At 33.5% G+C, this 20,001-nt stretch overlaps 1 protein-coding gene across 2 annotated transcripts; it reads left to right on the top strand.

Annotated features, from left to right (window-relative positions):
• The first annotated feature begins 1 nt into the window (after position 1).
• Positions 2 to 19,468, top strand: LOC133172416 (acyl-coenzyme A thioesterase 9, mitochondrial-like). Of its 2 annotated transcripts, none has more exons than XM_061307296.1 (14): positions 2 to 19; positions 4,891 to 5,000; positions 6,385 to 6,433; positions 7,613 to 7,812; positions 8,049 to 8,132; positions 8,405 to 8,505; positions 9,049 to 9,122; positions 9,423 to 9,490; positions 9,745 to 9,856; positions 10,251 to 10,341; positions 10,528 to 10,613; positions 13,205 to 13,295; positions 13,954 to 14,107; positions 18,628 to 19,468. In XM_061307296.1, the coding sequence occupies exons 4-14, from the start codon at positions 7,641 to 7,643 to the stop codon at positions 18,669 to 18,671; spliced, it is 1,077 nt and encodes a 358-aa protein (XP_061163280.1). In that variant the 5' UTR covers positions 2 to 19; positions 4,891 to 5,000; positions 6,385 to 6,433; positions 7,613 to 7,640; the 3' UTR covers positions 18,672 to 19,468. The 2 variants fall into 2 exon arrangements, with proteins under 2 accessions (XP_061163280.1, XP_061163279.1); XM_061307295.1 differs by lacking the exon at positions 2 to 19 and adding an exon at positions 430 to 539.
• The last annotated feature ends 533 nt before the right edge of the window (positions 19,469 to 20,001 follow it).

The raw sequence follows: 20,001 nt of genomic DNA, 5'->3' as shown, positions 1-20,001 counted from the left end.
GAGAGACAAGGGCAGATAAGTCAGTAGAAAGTTCAAGGATAATATTTTTACAGTCTCAAAAGGCAGCTGCCTTAATGCTTTTATAGTTTTTGCACATTCTATTTTGGAGGTCTTTGTGGGAGGAAAAAAAGGTTTATCTTCATTTACTTAGATTCTATTTGATTTGTTAACAACAGATTGCATAAACACACAAATTGTTCGGTTTATGTTCTATCTTGTCTTAAATATACTTATTAAATTCCCTATTTAAAATTTGCAATTAATCATTGATAGAAAAATTGAAAAAACGGTGTATAATAATCACAAGACACGTCAACACAATTTTTTAAAATTTTAATTAGAAAAATTCCGGAACACTAAGGAACAACTGAAACGCACCTAAATTTACATACATTCTGTCAATATCCGGTGAAGACTACAATGAGTTCATCTGTCTCATCATCAATCATCATTTTTATAAAGAAATTCATCACACTGTGACAACTAGAATCTCTCATTTTTTGAAAGATGTTCATAAATAGAAACTTTGTTATCATAAGGTAATAAGGAACTATTCAAATTTGATTTGCTATGTACAAAATTGACTTAGAAAGTAGCAGTATTTTCAAGAAGACCAATTTAGCTTAATTAAATAATTTGTCTCATATGTTCTGGGGCTGTTTGAAGCAAATAAGCTGTTTGAACAGTTACTCCAGGACGGAGACACAATGAAATCTAATAATTATCAATAATACTCAATGACAACACTTACTAATGATTTGGAACAATACAGTTATACATGAATGTTGATATGTCAGACAGCGAAACTGTTGGGGTGGTTGCAGTTCCCTTTCATGTAATAGGGAGCGACGTGAAGCCCTGCTCGCACTGCAAGCTCTAACGAAAACACCTGGGGGAAGAGAAAATTTGAACTTTACACACTATTCCAATGGAATTTTTTCCACAGCTACCTCAAGACGCACAATGCAATGTGAAAGACTTGTTCTCACTTTAACAACAATTAAAAATTCACAAAAAAATAACTGTCTCACCTTTATTTATGGATATTGCATACAGATAGTAGATTAATTAAATGTTCTAATCTTTGTTAAAATTATGACTTTTCAAACTTCATTTATGGAAATGCAGCTAACATTTGATGTCATGTAGATAGAATTCTCTATCGTTAAAATGGTAAATGTCCTACGGATCCAGTTTAACGATAGAATGCATTCCGTATATTGTCAATGTAGCAAAAAAAATACAGGAGATAACTATAACTCAGTGCATTTACTAAGAAAAATCCCGAGAGTTCCGAATGTCAATATGGTGTGTAAATTTGAAACGAGTAAAAAAAATTGGTGAAAAAGTGTTGAATTCTTCCATTATATGGATTAAATTTTTAGATGAAAGGTATTTACAGTCTCAAAAAGGTTTGTTATGATTAATTTGACTGTCATTTTCAATGCAACTTCATTAATTTTCTCCAAAATTGTTTCGGAATGATTCTGCAATTTTCTGCTACATTACGGGTATATGGGAGGCATTCTAACTGTGGTGAGGGCCTGTCCCGAGACACAGTTAGATTATTCTAACTAGATGTCATGTGACACCACAGTCTAGATGTTCCAAATATATTGTGGTTTGAAGAGGTGGGTCTTAGTTAAAAGTGAATATCCAGTAAGGGTATAACCATTTGAGGGGGGGGGGGGTGCCAGTAAATTTTTACGAGTCAAATCTTTTACTTTCATGTTGGTGAAGGACAGACTATTTATTTCCAAGATAACTGAGGACAGATTATTTATTTTCTTCTTCACTGACAAAAGTCTGACAAGCAAGTAGAAAAAAGAGGGGGGAGTGGGAGAATTGCCAATCTCACAACAAACTTCTATTTGCTTTGGGGGGGGGGGGGGGGAGGGTTAGTACTAGTCGAGGACAGATGATTTATTTTCTTGCCATTGAGGACGGATTATTTATTTCTAACATTTTTGAGGACAGATTATTTATTTCAAATCTTCTCCCCCCCCCCTTCAGAATCAAATGGTCTTCCCCTTAATACACAACTTCACTCACCCTAACGGTCACACTGTCAACATATTAATAAATTCTACACCTCTCAAATGGAAGATCCATCATTTTTTTTTTACATACTGCAGATGATGTCATAATTTTCAGTAAGCTCCTGTGACCTGCATTTATTACATTTTGTAACTTCTTTTTTTCACACGATTTTTATGATTCATAAAAAAAAATAAAATTTAGATTTATTACTCCCAATACCTCAGGACTGAGATTTCTGAACTTTTCAGATGGTTCTTGAACACTTCCCATAAGATCAGAAAAAACTGAGATGTTTTTCTTTACAAAAAACATGACAACATACATATATAAAGTCTTGTTTACCGTATTTGGAAAACATATGTTAGTTTGTGGCAGAAAGATTTCATAAATTCTTTTGTAAATCTTTTCAAGCAACTTGTTGCTATGCTTTAGCCACCATATTTGCTATGCACTCAAAGAGGATTGGGAATTGAGGAATTTTTTCTCAATATAAACTTATAAAAATTTCTTGAATGGTTAGATTTCAAACTGAATTTCCTCCCTTCATACACATTGTCTATAGAGCTTGCTAGTCACAATGCTCATGGCACTCACTGTTATTTGAATGAAGATAAAGAGCCATAGCTGGCTTGCAGACAACATGGTCAACTAAATGATTAAAAAAGGAAATTGCCTGTTTCTCTGAATAAACATACCTTGCAATTCAGTTCAAGCTTCAAGGCCAATGTTTTGATTTTTTTTTTGGCAGTTTGCAACTGTTTTATTTTCATTGATTTTCTAAATCTTATTTTGTTGGGAATTAGACTAATAACCATACATGATAAATATTATATGATATACTTGCACCTGTAAAAGTATTATGCTCATCCATGAATCATAATTATAGCTGTACCTTTGCTGTGATACTTTCAAAGTCTTAATTGTATATCAGGAGTGTTAGAAACTATGTTTATTATAAAACAAAAAATATGACATGAAATGAAAGGAAAATGTTAAAACTCTGAATCATAGAATTTAAAGACCAACAGTTTTACTGCTGCACCACAAAAACTTTAATTCAAGGCTTACCAGGTAATTTTAAGACAGATTGGTAAATTTTTAGGTAAAATTAGAAGGAAAATTGATTATATATTTTCTGTATGAAGGCCACCTTTAAAATAAAATGATTTGAATGTTGTTTTTCTGGTTAAGAGTGGTCTTTGGCAACAATATGTCATTGTTTAGGCATATACATGTATTCACCTAATTTTTTAATATTGCTGAAAATTCACCATAGGGGGCTCAATACAGGTATAATCAGGTCAAAATCACTCAGAGATATCAGAATTGAGACATATACAGAATAAATTACCTAAATGTAACCTTTGTAATCTGTGTATCCAAATATTAACATGGAATATGAGGAATGATGCCAAGTTTTAATCTTATGTAAATTAACCTTTGTTACTGGATAGTGGTTACAAATGAAAAGTTTTGAAAGGGAAAGTTTTTAACACATTCTTTGCCATATAAATGCACAAATGAAGATGATTGTTAAAAGCTATAATGCATTTGATAGACATTTTTGCTTAAATGAGTAGTGATTTCTTAAATACAATTTTTTTTAAACTTTCATCCTAATTTTCCTTGCTAAAAGCAGGGCCCTTTGAGATGGTCACCATCTCAACAATTTCTAGTTGCAGCCAGTCTCTTCATAAGTATACATCCAATTAAATAATCTTTGTGAAGTTCCGTATTTGAGCCTAATGTCTCATCTGTTTAGATGAATGTTACAAATATTATAATCAAGTTTCTTAATAGAGTGTTCCTAGGAACACATGTGTTGCCTGCTTTATAGCATCATTAAAGATCAAAATAAATCTAAGGATATTTTCTACTAGCATTATAGTTCAGGCATTTGGCTGCAAAGAAAAATTAACATCTATGAATAGTAAGACCAAGTAAAATAGCATTTATCATTTAAGATCTGACAATCAAATCTTCTTCTCCAGAAGCATTGGGCCAATTTCAACCAAACTTGGCACAGAGTATCCTTGGGTAAAGAGATAAAAGTTTGCTCAAATGAAGGGCCACACCCTTTTCCAAGGGGAGATAATTAAGAAATAGTAAAAATCTTCTTTTCAAGAATCACTGGGCCAGAAAAGATGAAACTTATATGGGAGCATCCTCAGGTAGTTTACCGGTAGATTCAAATTTGCTCAAATCATGAGCCCTGGAGGTAGGGTGGGGCCAATATGGGCAAACAAAGTTTTACATGGATATATATAGGAAAAAATACTTAAAAATGAACATTAATGAGAAAAAAATACTAAATCCACATTATCTAGCTATAGTTTCTGATATATTTCTTTGGAATATGGGGTTTTGAAAACTGTATTTTTTTGCCCTGGTAATGGAAGACTTAGGGGCATGTATAGATAAATTAGATATATAGTTTTTGGTCTGTCCCTCTGTCTGTCTGTCTTTTTGTTAATCTGTTTGTCTGCAAAAACTTTAACCCTGCCAATAACTTTTGAATGGTTGGTGCTAGGGCTTTCATCTTTCACATGTGTATTCCTTGTGACAAGACATTTCTCTGAGTACCAACATATTTGACCTCATGACCTTGGAGTATGACCTTGGAGTTTGACCTACATTTGAAAATCTTTAGCCTTGGCCTTTAGCTGCCATACGGGGGTATGTGTTTCAGAAACACATCTTGTTTCAAGATGACTTCAACCTTGAGTCAAACACTTGAGCACAGGTATTCAAAAATACAATGGTCAAGTTTCAGATTGAAATGACAGGGAGGTGGTTGAAGTGTGGATAAAATGAATATGTTATTGCTCTATGTACATTTCTCATTTTCAGTAATGCAGTTAATTCATATTGCCACAAACTGACATGGGGAAAATGCATAAAATTAAAAGGAGTGTCGAAATCTGTTTTTGAGAAACGTCATGTTACTACAATTGTTGCAGGTAAGTATATAATTGTTACAGTATTAGAAATATAGGATCTCCCATGATTTGTAGTTGGATATGATTTTTATCCAACGAGTTGTGTGTTTTTTTATCCCCGAGCCTTGGCGAGAGGATAAAAACACACAACGAGTTGGATAAAAGTCATATCCAACTACAAATCATGGGAGATTCTTTTTATCCCATGTTTAATACTTCACAACTAATGTTTTACACTGTTTTATATAGGACTCCACTTTATTTTACTTCATCGCGCTAACGCAAAAACCATTGTGACGTCACAACTGTGGATTATGAAAAATTTATCCAATGAGTCATATCCACGGGATAAAGGGGTAGACATGGGATAAAATACAATACTACAATTACTAACTTCGAATTAATTATGTTAATTTAGGTAATATTTGGAATTGTGTATATACAAACTAAAATTCCAGAGCTATGTTTTATTGTGAATACATATACATGTATATATATTAGAGATGTTAATTGAATACGGATTTGCCAATTGGTTAACTGCAAGACATTTTAACTGATTAGTCGGTTAATTGTAACATTAAATAAAGATTTTCTTTTATTCATTTTCAAGTATGCCCTATTCATATGCACAAGAAGACAAAAAAAATGTTAGAATATTTTGTCTATGTTTGATCAGAACACATATTTTTTTTCAATTTCAAAGGCATGAAAAAAAAATAGAAAAAAATCAGACATACCTAAGATATCAGAGGCATTTATCATAGATTAATAAAATATCACCTCTTTGAATATACAGTGCCTGATTAAATGGTACACACTGCACTTGTATAGCTAGATTGAGGGAGCACCTGTTACTGTTCAACATGAGCATGGATTTTGATTTTTTGCTTACGATATGTTGCACTTTTATGGCATTTAGAGTTTGTGATGTCAAAATAAAAATAGATACCTTTAACCTTTGACCTTCCCTACATGTTATTGTGTTATGAATACCAAAGCTTTCAAGACACATTATAAGAAATATACATATGGAATGAAAATATTTTTAATTCAAGTTTTACATGGGAATACAGGTGTATAGGAAATATAAAAAATGTCATGAGAATTTTTATTATGGACTCTTGAGTTAGGGTTTGGCTAAAATTGGCGATAAATTTGATAATGTGTGTTTTTTTTTTTTAATTTGAGCAAGGCCTTGTTAGTCATATCAACAATAATGCATTCCTATGTTATGTAGATTTAAGTTCAATATCAAGTCATGACCTATGGGGCAAGGATGGGGCCACAGTATGGGAAAAAAATCCTTGAAAAATCTGATGAGGAACAGCATGGCCCAAGTGACTTAAGGAGCATTGTGGCCTATGGGCATCTACTTTCATTCTGTATATGTTCTTTTATATTTTAGCAAGAGAGTCTTTGAAAGATTTGGTTGGAGGAACAAAGAAGTTAATTGGGTAAAGTATTTTAACAAATGCTATATTACAAATACATGTCTTGTAAAATCATGGTTTGATAAAAACCAGAACATGTAGCAATGTTTTACATATTGCTGATATGTAAACTGACAGGTACCTCCCATGTATTTTGAAATGGTTCATTTTTTGGAAAGTTTTTTTTTTTCAGTTTCTATAGATAATTTTGTCTTTCAAGCAGGGAAAAAGATATATGTGCTAAAGTTGTACATATATGCCTGTCGCAAATCTTGTCAAATATATGTTATAGATCCCATATTGTAAAAGATATGAACTGTAGATTATTTGTGGTCTTGACCCCAAGGCATGTTATGCCAAGAATTCTATATCTCAAGTTCAAGGTCACTGTGAAATGGGACATACCCTAGCTGTGCAATAATTTTGTAATTCTGAATTGAATGAATTATAACTGTGAGATTTGTTTCATTATACCTGAGATAGCATTAATCATAATGTCTTCATAAGCTCAGGCCTTCAAGGACACAGGACATGTAGTTAGATTTTGAATTCATTTCAGTTCAAATTAAGTAGTTTCTCTTTATGTTCAGTTAGTAGAGCATCTCAATAGCGATTCAGAGAGCCCTGGGATCGAATCTTGGTCTAGCTCATTGCAATTTTCTCCCTAGCCAGTTACGTTTGGTGCTGTGCCATGCCCTGGGAGTGACAGGTGAAAAGCCTGTCATGAGAGAGCCTGGTTTGGTGTCTTGGACCTTATTGGAGGGAGGTATGTTGTGGTCAGCAGGTTTGATTGCCAGATAGCTCAGTTGGTAGAGCATCTAACTAGTGATTCAGGGGGCCTGGATCTGAATCCTGGTCTGGTCTGTCGCAATTTCTCCCTCACAGGTTACATGTTCATGTCCATGGCCTAGATATGTGTTGAGATATTGATTCAAGATCATTGTGTCAGAAGGGTCACAGATGGGAATGAAGGGGATGGAAAGATATTCTTATCTATCTAACATTTAGCATGTATTCAATGTTGTTTATATTAATAATTTTAGGCATATCAGAAAAACATTTAATGTTAGTACCTACAGAGATATTCATATTATAAATTTTAGGATATTATTGTGGATTAATATGTGAAATGGTCCTCACACATGTAGATGTTTTCAACATTTCAACTTTTGAAATTTCAATTTGAATTTGTTGGCAATGTAGAGTGAGTGATGAGTCGAGTAAAATTGAGATGGCACCGGTGGCAGAGTCTCAGGCTGAACTTCCTGTCCGGAGTATGTCTGACAGCTATTCCGAGTTGATTATTCCATTATCCAATGTTGTTGCAAGGCAAAAGTACCTCAATCCAAGCTTAAAAGGAGTACGATTTGGAAGAATTCTTGAAGATTTAGATACATTTGCAGGTGATTACACATTCAGATAACCATTTGACTATAACAACTTTTTTTTTTTACCTTTTGTATGAAAGCTCAGGGCAGTGGTTCATGTTGTATTATCTGGGTTTTTTTATGTTTAGTAGTATATCAAATTTTGATGGAAGTAAATCAGGCTTGCCATATGAGAGTACATGTATTCTCCATATATACAATAAAGGTAATTTTGTACTTTCAGTGTACATGGGGTAATTTTGTACTTTCAGTTTACATAAGTTATAAGCATACTGTGGTGGACAGGTCTAAGAAAGCAGCAATATCCATAGTTACAGCTCTAGTGGATAGGATAGGTAAATATTTACAGTATACAAAATATCCAAAAATATTAGGATGTTGGTTTTTTTTTTTTGGGGGGGGGGGGGGGTAAAGTATTGGCATAGTTTATGTCAGTTTATGAGTTGCTGTAGGATTAAAAGTACTGTGAGTTAAAACTTAAAACCTTTACACACTTTAACGTTCAGAATTTTACTAAACCAAAAATTTAGAAACAGTGTATAAAAGCAGACTAAAGTAATTTCTGAGAGAATTGATAAAATGATTGATGTAAGCCAAATATGTCCAGAGAAACAGACAGACATCGTGCCTGATATGGATGTCAAGATGACGGGGAATGTCACATGGGTCGGAAAATCCTCAATGGAAGTTACAATGAAACTACAACAGGTAATTTGTTTGTGTGTTGTTTTTTTTTTCCTAGCATGTTCAGGTAAAAGTTTCATAATACAGCAAATAGGTATTTAAAATGTCGCTTTTACAGATCTTAAATGTTAGTCTTATTTTTTTCACAGGTTGGCCATAAGCCCATTGAACTATTATTTGCATTCCTTTAAAAGTTTAAAGCCTGCTGAACAAGAAATTAATTTGAGTTGGCGATATTTTCAGCAAATCAATTTTTTTAACATCATTTCATAACACTACAGTACCTCAATTTTTTGAGCAACTGTTGTAATCTAAAATTAGATCCTTTGATCCACTCATAGATGATTGTAGGTGTGCAGGTCAAAGGATCTAATTTCAATTAGATTGGTAAGTGTTGTAAAAAAAGTTATGAAAACACTGAAACACAACTTTGGTATAATTTATATTCTGTGATGGGAAAGCCAAGTATGATCTTCCTTGATCTTACTACTGTCATAAATAGAAAAGTGTCAGTACATATTGTTGGTAGGGTGAGTAGATTTAACAGCTAGTGTTTGTATCTTACAGGAAGTGAATTCTGCCATACAGACCATACTTATAGCCAAATTTCTTATGGTATCAAGAAACCCAGCAACTAAAAAGTAGGTTATGTGCTGCTGGACAAAAAATGTTATGAATGCAGATAAAATGAATTTGGCACTCTGATTTAATTTACATATTCCTTAATTACCAGAATTTATGACTAAGAAACTTTTCCACCAACATATTTTGAAGGAGGGAAGTAACTTGATCTACCCAAAGTATTAGAAATTTGTTTTGAAAAAATAAAATTGATAAATAAACTTGATTAATGTATGTGAAAGATGGAAAATGAGTTAATTTTTTTTAAAATGAATTTTTATTCAAATACCAGTATAAGTGAGCTTTTTTCCCCTTCACAGAGCAGCAGTTGTATGTCCATTGAAACCCGAAACACCCAAGGAAGAAAAAATATTTCAGCTCGGAGAAGGTACTTAATATAAATGCTAGTAAGAAAGAACATTCAAATATAAAATCCCACTGTGATATGAGAATTTGAAATTGTTCATGCAACATAAACAAAACTAATGAAATTGCAATACTCAAGGAATCAACAGGTTACAAAGGACAAGTGTATGCAATGTTTGGTGTAGCTATAAATTTAGGTAGCAGTCAATCTTTTTTAGACTGTAACTTACAGCAAGTCAGAAGATACTTGTAAGAACATTCATCATATTTTTTTAGTAAATAAGTTGGTGAGACAAGGAGAAGCAAAGAGAAATCTTCTTAAAACCCACCCCAGCGAGGAGGAGAGAGAAATGATCCACCAATTGTTTCTTCAGACACTGGATCCTAAGTAAGACTCCCTGTGACTGGTATTTACAGATATACTTAGTCTAGTAAATACACAACTATGAATTTTAAACAGTTATGGTTGTATTTTCTTAAATCATGTTAAAAAATAATCCCCTGCATTATTTACAGTTAGAAATAGAAATAATTTTTAGCTCAAGAGGAGTAAAAGAAAGTATGGTTCGTCATTGTATACTTCATTAAGCATAATACAGTCAAACCTTGTTATTTTGGACTCAATGGAACTGAGAAAAAACTTCGAGATATCCGATAGTTCAAGATATTGAGGGTAAAACACATCTAGGAAAAGTGGTCAGGACTTCCAAATGATTTTGATATATCCATGGTATTCGAGATATCGGTGTTTGAGATAATGAAGTTCAACTGTATATTTGTAGCTTCCAAACATTTCGTCATCGTGTGAAGCCAGAAAATAGCGTGTGGATGGAGGACACAATCTTAAAAAATCTCCACATTTGTTTTCCAGAGGTAAATTCCTATTACAATTTATTTAGCAGGAATTCAAAAAGGAAGAACCATTTTAGAGGTTTTTTACACCTCCAAGAAACACATTGAGGAGTTATAATCACAGTGTAAAACATGTATGCATTTTCTTCCTTTTGTTACTGTCAACATGTATTTCTAGTAATCACTGCTTTAATTCATGCTGACCAGGCCAGGAATCTTTACAACAAGATATTTGGTGGATACCTGATGAGGATAGCTTATGAATTAGCCTGGGCTAATGCTGCTCTGCATTGGTAAGTTCAACCCAATTCTGTTATTACTGAAAAGCAAAAAAAAAATTGCTTGATTGACTTGACATCTTGGCAGGTCTTTATCCGTTGTGATTTTTTCCCAATATTTTGTAGTAAGCTTTTCACAAGCATATCTCCAAGGTCAAATTCAATTTTGATTTTTCTAATCCTGTGCATTAAAAAAATTAAACCTTGTTTCTTACCAAAAAAAAAAAACATAGGTAATCAGAGATTACAGAGCTCACCTCAACGAATGTTGTCTTTAAGTAAGGCAAAGTCCCACACTAAACTAATAATCTAGGAGTGTGCATCCCTAGAGGCAACATTTATGCAATTTTGTTCTGATAGGGCTTGCAGTTACTTGGGAATAGACTAATCTGAAAACTTAAAACTAGTCACTCATCCAGAAAATGTAAGTCAAATCCAGCATCTGAAGCAAGTTTTGAGATTGTTTGTCACTTGATGCATCATCCATGCAAGTTTGGTTCAGATAGGCCTTATAGTTACTTGGAAATGAGATCTGCTCCAAAAACTTTAACCTGGTTACTCATCCAGAAAATGTAGGTCAAATCCAGCATCTGAAGCAAGTCCAGTAGTGTGAATCCTTAGATGTATCATCCATGCAAGTTTGGTCAATATAGGGTTTACAGTTACTTGGAAATGACATCTGCTCCAAAAACTTTAACCTGGTCACTCATACGGAAAATGTAAGTCAAATCCAGCATCTGAAGCAAGTCCAGTAGTGTACATCCTTAGATGTATCATCCATGCAAGTTTAGTCAATATAGGGCTTATAGATACTTGGAAATGACATCTGCTCCAAAAACTTTAACCTAGTCACTCATCCGGAAAATGTAGGTCAGATCCAGCATCCAAAGCAAGTCCAGTAGTGTACATCCTTAGATGTATCATCCATGCAAGTTTGGTCAATATAGGGTTTATAGATACTTGGAAATGACATCTGCTCCAAAAACTTTAACCTGGTTACTCATCCATAAAATATAGGTCAGATTCAGTATCCGAAGCAAGTCCAGTAGTGTGCATCCTTAGATGTATCATCCATGCAAGTTTGGTCAGTATAGGGCTTATAGTTACTTTGAAATGAGATCTGCTCCAAAAACCTTAACCTGGTCACTCATCCGGAAAATATAAGTCAGATCCAGCATCTGAAGCAAGTCCAGTAGTGTGCATCCTTAGATGTATCATCCATGCAAGTTTGGTCAATATAGGGCTTATAGTTACTTGGAAATGAGATCTACTTCAAAAACTTTAACCTAGTCACTCATCCGGAAAATGTAGGTCAGATCCAGAATCCGAAGCAAGTCCAGTAGTGTGCATCCTTAGATGTATCATCCATGCAAGTTTGGTCAATATAGGGTTTATAGATACTTGGAGATGAAATCTGCTCCAAAAACTTTAACCTGGCCACTCATCCGTAAAATATAGGTCAGATTCAGCATCCGAAGCAAGTCCAGTAGTGTGCATCCTTAGATGTATCATCCATGCAAGTTTGGTCAATATAGGGCTTATAGTTACTTGGAAATGAGATCTTCTTCAAAAACTTTAACCTGGTCACTCATCCGGAAAATGTAGGTCAGATCCAGCATCTGAAGCAAGTCCAGTAGTGTGCATCCTTAGATGTATCATCCATGCAAGTTTGGTCAATATAGGGTTTATAGATACTTGGAGATGACATCTGCTCCAAAAACTTTAACCTGGCCACTCATCCGTAAAATATAGGTCAGATTCAGCATCTGAAGCAAGTCCAGTAGTGTGCATCCTTAGATGTATCATCCATGCAAGTTTGGTCAATATAGGGCTTATAGTTACTTGGAAATGAGATCTACCCCAAAAACTTCAACCTAGTCACTCATCCAGAAAATGTAGGTCAGATCCAGCATCCGAAGCAAGTTCAGTAGTGTGCATCCTTAGATGTATCATCCATGCAGGTTTGGTCAATATAGGGTTTATAGTTACTTGGAAATGAGACCTGCTCCAAAAACTTTAACCTGCTCCAAAAACTTTAATCTGCTCCAAAAACATTAACTTGGTCATTCTTTAGCTGAAATTGCAGCATCTGAAACCTTGACTGGTACAATAAAACACACTAGAAGCATCCTCCATGCATCTCTGACTAATATAGGCCATAGAAATACTTGAAAAGAAAACTGCTCCAAAAACCTTAACCTGGGACGCCAACGCCAACACCGATGCCGAAGCCGAGGGTATTACATAAGCTCCCCCAACTTCGTTGAGGTGAGCTAAAAAAACAATCATGGTTCTTACCTTCTTATTTCATACTCCAGGGATTTATTTTAGATCTGTGTGTCCTATGTGCCAAGGTCAATACATTCCTCTTGTTCATTGTTCAGTGTGCCAGGTGTCAGTGACCTTGTAAAAGCATGTATTTAGAATTAATGTAACAAATTATTAAATATTTCTTCTGCAGAAAACCACAATTTTACATATCTTGACTTCTGAAGTGCAATTAGAGCTGGAGACTTAGACAATTTTATGAATTTTCTGCTTAGTTTTACTCTAGTAGGGAACAACAATATGTCTACATGATAAAGATTTGTGAACCATTCTTTCAGTTCCTCAAGAAACTTTAGTCTGATGATAGTGGATGATATTGCCTTTTTGAAGTCTGTAGAAATCAGGTCTCTTCTGCTGATGTCTTCCCAGGTATGACCTAATTCAATCATTTATGGACTACCAGTTGTTTAAATCTTTAATGGCATTTTCCTAAGTTTTCTGAAACACTGCAAACTGCATGTAAAAAATGGAAAAGTTCCATGATTCAGAATATGCAAGAAAATGGTAATATGAATATTTCACACTGTTGCTGTAAGAGAAAAATTCCACAAAAGTTAGAAAGTAGAAATTAACCCATTATACAGTTTTTACTATTTGTTTACTGTAAACCAACTATTATTTCTATCACTTTTATTAAAAATTTGTTAGATGGAAAATAATTCGTCTATTAATTTTCGCAACTGAGGAAAAATTCTACACAAATACTCTACTAAATAAATGATTTGTAACAAGAGAATGAAAGTAGTGAAACTGGCAATTGCATGTGAATAAAAATTGGCCTACAATACATACAACTTAAAATTTGTGTTAAAAAATCACTGATTGAAAATCAAGCAATATATTTTGTTTAACATGATGCAATTGTTGCCATAGATTTGGAAAAAATTATAATGTTGTGGCTGTATTCTTCCTTTTAATAGGATTTATGTATAAATTAGGATACATTACAGGTTAAAATTAAGAATATCGTAGAAAACCAACGACATGCTCCCTCTCCAGAAAAATGTTTTTCTTATTTCTTTTTCAGGTTGTATTTACACAGGACACAAGTTTACAGATCCATGTCCATGCTGAGGTGATCGACCCTGATGATGGATCTCGATCTACAAGCAATAATTTTCATTTCACTTTCCGATGCCATGAGCCAACCATACCAACTGTCATGCCTAAAACATATGCAGGTGTGTTGTATAGCATTTGCAGTCTTAATCATGTATTTAGAATTTTCTTTCTCAAAATTTTATCAGGTGTTACATGTGTACATATGGACGTCATTTTCTTATCTTAAATTTTCATCCTCACACTGTAAGAGTATGTATTTCAGGAGAAAAAGTAAAAAGATGAAAAATTCAGGGTAAACAATATGTTGAAAGGGGAGACATAATTTCTCCCCATTTAGAGTAAGGAGGACTAATGGTCACTTATGTAACTACGCTGATCAGGTGACAGACATATGTGATGAAAATCCAGAAACTGTACTGCTAAAGTTAGGGCTATTCCAGGAAAAATTGTATGGGGGGGTTGGAAGGCACTTTTATTTTTACCCCACCACCCATACATTTTTTAATTACCTTCTACCCCCCCCCCCCCATATCAATTTAAAATTGCTTTTGATACAACCATCCATCTAAATTAAAAAAAAAAAATTGTGTCACATATATATATGCAATAAAATTTTATGTACTTTTTTCAGGTATTGTAATTTATTGTAATAAATGAGTGTTGGGTTTTGACATCTATCCAACCAGGGCCCGTTTTACAAAAGAACTTATGACTAAGATCAAAATGTTATTATGCAAATAAATTTCTTTTTTGCATTACTTTAAAAATGTTTTAAATCTTTTTGAAAAAAATTGATTTTTTTTTTTTAAGTCTTGGCAATAGCTGGTTTTCTTAGTACATATTTTCCCTTGGAGTTATTTCCCTTGGTTGCCACCTTGGAAGTCAAACTAGTGAATTTTCCTCTTTGAGCAACCAAATTTAAACTTGTATGGCAGAAATATAAGGGCAAAAATCTTTAAAATTCTAAAATTATAAATTTAAAAGGAAGCTTTTGTAAACATACATTTGTAAGAAAAAAAGTGTTATCTTCACCTCATTGCCCAGTATGACAAGTCTAAATGAAGTAATCTGGGCTTGTTAACCTCCAATATGGTGACCTATGGGAAATAACTTTGCTACAATTGCATCTATCGAAAACTATATCTGTATCTATAATTAGTAACCATGTTCAAAATGTGCATTAAATTCCTTGTATATGACGTAATATGTTACCATTACATTAGAAAGATGTTCAAGGAATCACTTTCTAGTTTGTTGGGTATGCCAGAGCATCAACTACAGTTGGAAACATGGGATAATTTAGACATCAATTATTCATTATAGCAAGTGCAGTGAGCGGAGCGAAGCGCCGCTCGTCACTGTGAGCTCTTAAAGCAACACCTGGGCGAAGAGGAAATTCAGACTTTATACATTGATCCAAATGAATTTTTTTCCGCGGTTACCTGTGGTCCCATAATGCCTAGCGAATTGCATCTTGTCCCAAATTACATTCTCACAGTAGTAACAAAAATTCAACAAAAAAATAAAATAACCTTGATTTAATGGATAGCAGATAGATAGTAGATCAAATGTTCTTGATTAAAATTAGCACTGTTCAGACTTCGTTTTGGTAATGCAACATACATACGACGTCATATGATGTCAGAGTATAGACATAGCAAATGTAACGTGCAGTTTGTTGAGCCTGATCTAAATTAAAACTGAAAGGTACAGTATCTGCGCTTGCCCTCACAGTTGCACCGTCAACATATTATTTACTTTAATGTGTGAAATTAAAACGTAAATACACATGTATGAATCAAAAAAGGTGTCTAAAAGAATTGAAATAAACGAAGCATTCCATGTCACTATAGTCACTACCCACTGACACGAGACACAATGACAGCCTAGGAAATTGACATGCATATTTGGCACTTGACCTTTTACTTGGCGAAATTTACATTTATAGTTGTAAATTAACACACTTAACTTTCAAAAAGTTATCAAAGAGAAAACAGTTGGAAATGTAACTATATATTTACATTAATTCAAGAATATGTCATCAGGATTATGTACTCCCTTTCTCTATTACAATCATATCCAGTGCATAACATCTTTAAAAATCTTTACTGGCTTTCTATGAATTGAGATATGGGTGTGTTATCATACTGGACAATATATCTCGACTGACTCATTTGATCTTGACCTTAGTTTTTATACCCGCTGCAAACAAAGATACTTGGTACAAAGATTGTTTATGACCTGGGGATGTGCCATGACCTTAAACCAATGTTATTCAGGCAAGTTCAATGTCACTGACAGAAAAAATATCAGTCTATAACTTTCCAATGGAGACTAATTGGATATCGATTCTTGACATAAAGATTGCTTATGACTTGTCATGATCTCGTCCAAGGTCATTTTAGCAAGTTCAAGGTCACTGGATGAAAAAGTGTTAAATTCATGTTGGGTCTATATCTTTCTAATGTAGAAACACTGAAAGTTCATACTTCACACAAATGTTACCTATATAGGTGTGTGATGACATTGACACAAGGTCATTCTGGGAAGTAAAAGATCTGTGTTGAGTCCATAATTTTCTAATGGAGAAATATTGGATGTCCATATTTAACTCAAATATTACATTTACATAATATTATATTAGGACCAGGGGATATATTTTTTAATCAGTTCATTTTGGCAAGTTCAAGGTCACATTAACACATTTTCATAATAATGGTTAGAAAAAAGGAGGGCACCCCAACCCCCTCCCCCAATAGCAAATGCCTACTTTTTAACTCACAGTACCTCTAAGAACTGCAAATGATAGTATTGTTCTGCCGCTTATCTCAAAGTCAATTTTCAAAAGTTAACTTATTTGAATGATTTTTTCATATTTATATAGATATATGCGAATTTTCATAAACATAACGTATTTGGGAAAACAAAGAGAGATAATGCTTATAATTTTGGTAAAACATGTTTTTCACTATATAAATCAATGGACAACGGAAAATGTGGGGTTTTTTTTTAACTTCTCCCCCTCCCCCTTTCTGATGAAATAAAAATTCCCTTTTTAAAACAGTTATTATAAATTCGTAGCAAATGAGATTACAATTTTAAACAAGATGTGTTTTTGAAACATCGATGCCCCCGTATGGCAGCTTATGGCGAAGGTTAAAGTTTCTCAAATGCAAGTCAGACACCAGGACAAAAGATATAAAATGATGGTACCCAAAGAAAGGTCTCGTCTCGAGGAATATACTTGTGAAATATGAAAACCTAACACCAACCATTGAAATGTTATGAAAAAGGTTAAAGTAAGTAAATCATCAAGGTCAAGGTCAAATGGTGCCCAAGGGAAGGTCTTTTCACAAGTGATACACATGTACGTGAAAAATGAAAGCCCTAGAACCAAATGTTCAAATGTTATGGCTAAGGTTAAAGTTTTTTTTTAAAGTAAGTCAAACTCCAAGGTCAATGGGCCAAAACTGTTGGTATTCATAGGAAGGGCTTGTCACAAGGAATACACGTGTTGTATGAAAGCCCTAGTGCCAATTGTTCAAAAGTTATGACCAAGGTTAAAGTTTTCCTAAAGTAGGTCAAACTCCAAGGTTAAAGGGTCAAATTTCTTGGTATCCAGAGGAAGGTCTTGTCACAGGGTATACACATGTGAAGTTTGAAAGCCCTAGCACCAACTATTCAAAAGTTATGGCCAAGGTTTAAGTCTGATAAAATTTAGCAAAAGTGGGTCAAACTCCAAGGTCAAGGTCAAAAGGTCAAATTTGATGGTTTCCAAAGAAAGGTCTTGTCACAAGAATACACATGTGAAATATGAAAGCCATAGCTTCATCAAAAGTTATGGGCAAGGTAAAAGTTTTGGGGGACAAACAGACAGACAGATAGCTAGACAGATGGACAGGGCAAAAACTATATGCCCCCGAATCTTTGATTAGGGCATAAAAATATACTTTATCAATCTTATATGTTGAATTTTATAAAAGTTAAGCATTTGGAAAGATTTAAGGACAATTTATTCATTTCCTTGAGTATTTGAAAATCTGGCGATGTTTTAAAGCCTGATTTCAGTGGATAAAATTTTCTATCCCTCATATGAAAAAAGTTGTAAATAAGAGCATTTAACTTTTTGACACTGGTTTTAAAATTATTAATCAACTAATTAAGATAATGAACTCTTCTTTGCATTCAACCAAGTTTCAATGGCCAAATTGCAATTTATATTGAATTAAATGGGTGTAAAGTGTAGGCGGGAATTGAGAGTTAGCATTCATAGTTCTTTGCTAGCTTGTGGAGCAAGAAGGCCAGCATTTTTTTTTCTCTCTCTCTATTTTAATCTAGGCTTAAGGTATTTGGCTAGATAGTTTGTTGTCATAAGACAGTATGTCTTGATCCACAGAATGCCCTTGACCTGAACTGCCTTTATGTTAAGATGTGATGCTGTTGATGATTGTTCACTAAGAACTTTGGGAATTTTTTGTATGTTTTTATTCAGACTTATTATTTTTAGCCATGTGTGTGTTAATGTAGAAGGATGCTTCATCTCTTTGAATTCATTCAAGGGAATACTTACAAGCATGCTTTAAAAAATTTGTAAATTAAAACTTCTCTAGTTGTTAATTTTTATTTTTGTTTGTTTCAGAGTACATGTTATACCTGGATGGAAAGAGGCACTTTGAAAGCTGATCAACATTCTTTTTATTAGTTAGATACTTTCAATGCTTGGTTCATAAGGAATTTATATCAACCAATATTAGTTTACCAAATTTTTGGATTTAATACACGTATTTATTTCAAGATTGGTATTCAAATATGTAGAAATAAAAAAAGAAAAGGATCTATTAGTGTGAATTTAAGGAAATGAAATGCAATCCTTAAATTCAGTTGTGGAATTATTTTCATCTCTCTATTTCTCTGACCTATATGACATGCATGTTAACAGATAACTTTCTCTGTCTCATTTATCATAACCTGGAAAATGAAATGAATCATATATTCTCTATGAAGTTATTTTAAAGTAATTTATGAGTTCACAGAATTATTTTATACCAACTTTTTTCTCCAAAATTGGTGCGGGAGGGGTCCCACAAAGTATTTTTTCATCCTTTTGCTCCTACTTACCTGTATATAAAAAAATAAAGATAATTTATTGGGCATTTAAAAGACTAGCACAATTAATTCTTAATGTAATTATGCATATTCTTATTGAGTTGTTTTATGGTGAATTTTTAAGATGGCAATTCTTTTTGCAAACAATTGTATGTAGCTGGTATCATGAAATCAATGTGCTTTAATACTTAGCTAGACAACAATGCATTTTTTTTCCTATGGTTGTTTTGTTTACTTATATGATATTATTTTACCCAGTGATTTAATTATTATTTCAATGATTATATATTTTTTTCCTTATATTTTTGTAGTATTATAGTTACCTTTATAAAATTCATATTTTTTTTTTTCAAGAAGTACATTTTAGGAATGACTCTAATTCTTGGCCAAATTATTCGAGTATAACCTGGTTTGGGTCAGTTTACGCTTTATAATCCGCGAAGCGGATTATAAAACAGCGTAAACTGACCCAAACCAGGTTATACTCGAATAATTTGGCCAAGAATTAGGGTCATTCCTTATAATTTAATTTTAAAATCATTAAATAACTATGGGTGTAAAATTTCGTTGCTTTTTATTAGTTCAAATTTGCCGCTCAATAATACAACCATAGTAACGGAAGTAACGGATGTGATGGGAAGCGAGGGGAGGTAAAAACTAATACATAGGCCTAGCAGCCGTGTAGTTTGTTTACATGTGGTAAGATCAAATTATTGTTTGAAGTTAAAGGTACATTTATTAAATCTGGAATTTTCCCGAGGACTGGAAATGAGAGGATTGTATGGATACAGATGATTCAGCTGGTTGTCAGGGGTGTGTCCCCATTCCAACCCAGGTTATACAGAAATAATTTGTGTTCCTTTTTGGATATTAACCAATCAGAGGCTAGAATACAAATAAAATTAAA

The sequence above is a fragment of the Saccostrea echinata genome, unplaced genomic scaffold, assembly GCF_033153115.1.
Source record: "Saccostrea echinata isolate AGI-Se365-2 ecotype Australia unplaced genomic scaffold, CSIRO_AGI_Sech_v1 ptg000054l, whole genome shotgun sequence".
Lineage (NCBI taxonomy): Eukaryota > Metazoa > Mollusca > Bivalvia > Ostreida > Ostreidae > Saccostrea > Saccostrea echinata.
This window is presented reverse-complemented; position numbering and strand designations above follow the sequence as displayed.

Coding starts and splice junctions, on each gene's coding strand:
- LOC133172416 (XM_061307295.1), top strand. CDS start 508: ATGTTCATAAATAGAAACTTTGTTATCATAAG. Junction 8,133..8,404: donor AGCTCTAGTGGATAGGATAG/GTAAATATTTAC, acceptor AAATATGTCCAG/AGAAACAGACAGACATCGTG. Junction 9,491..9,744: donor AATATTTCAGCTCGGAGAAG/GTACTTAATATA, acceptor ATATTTTTTTAG/TAAATAAGTTGGTGAGACAA.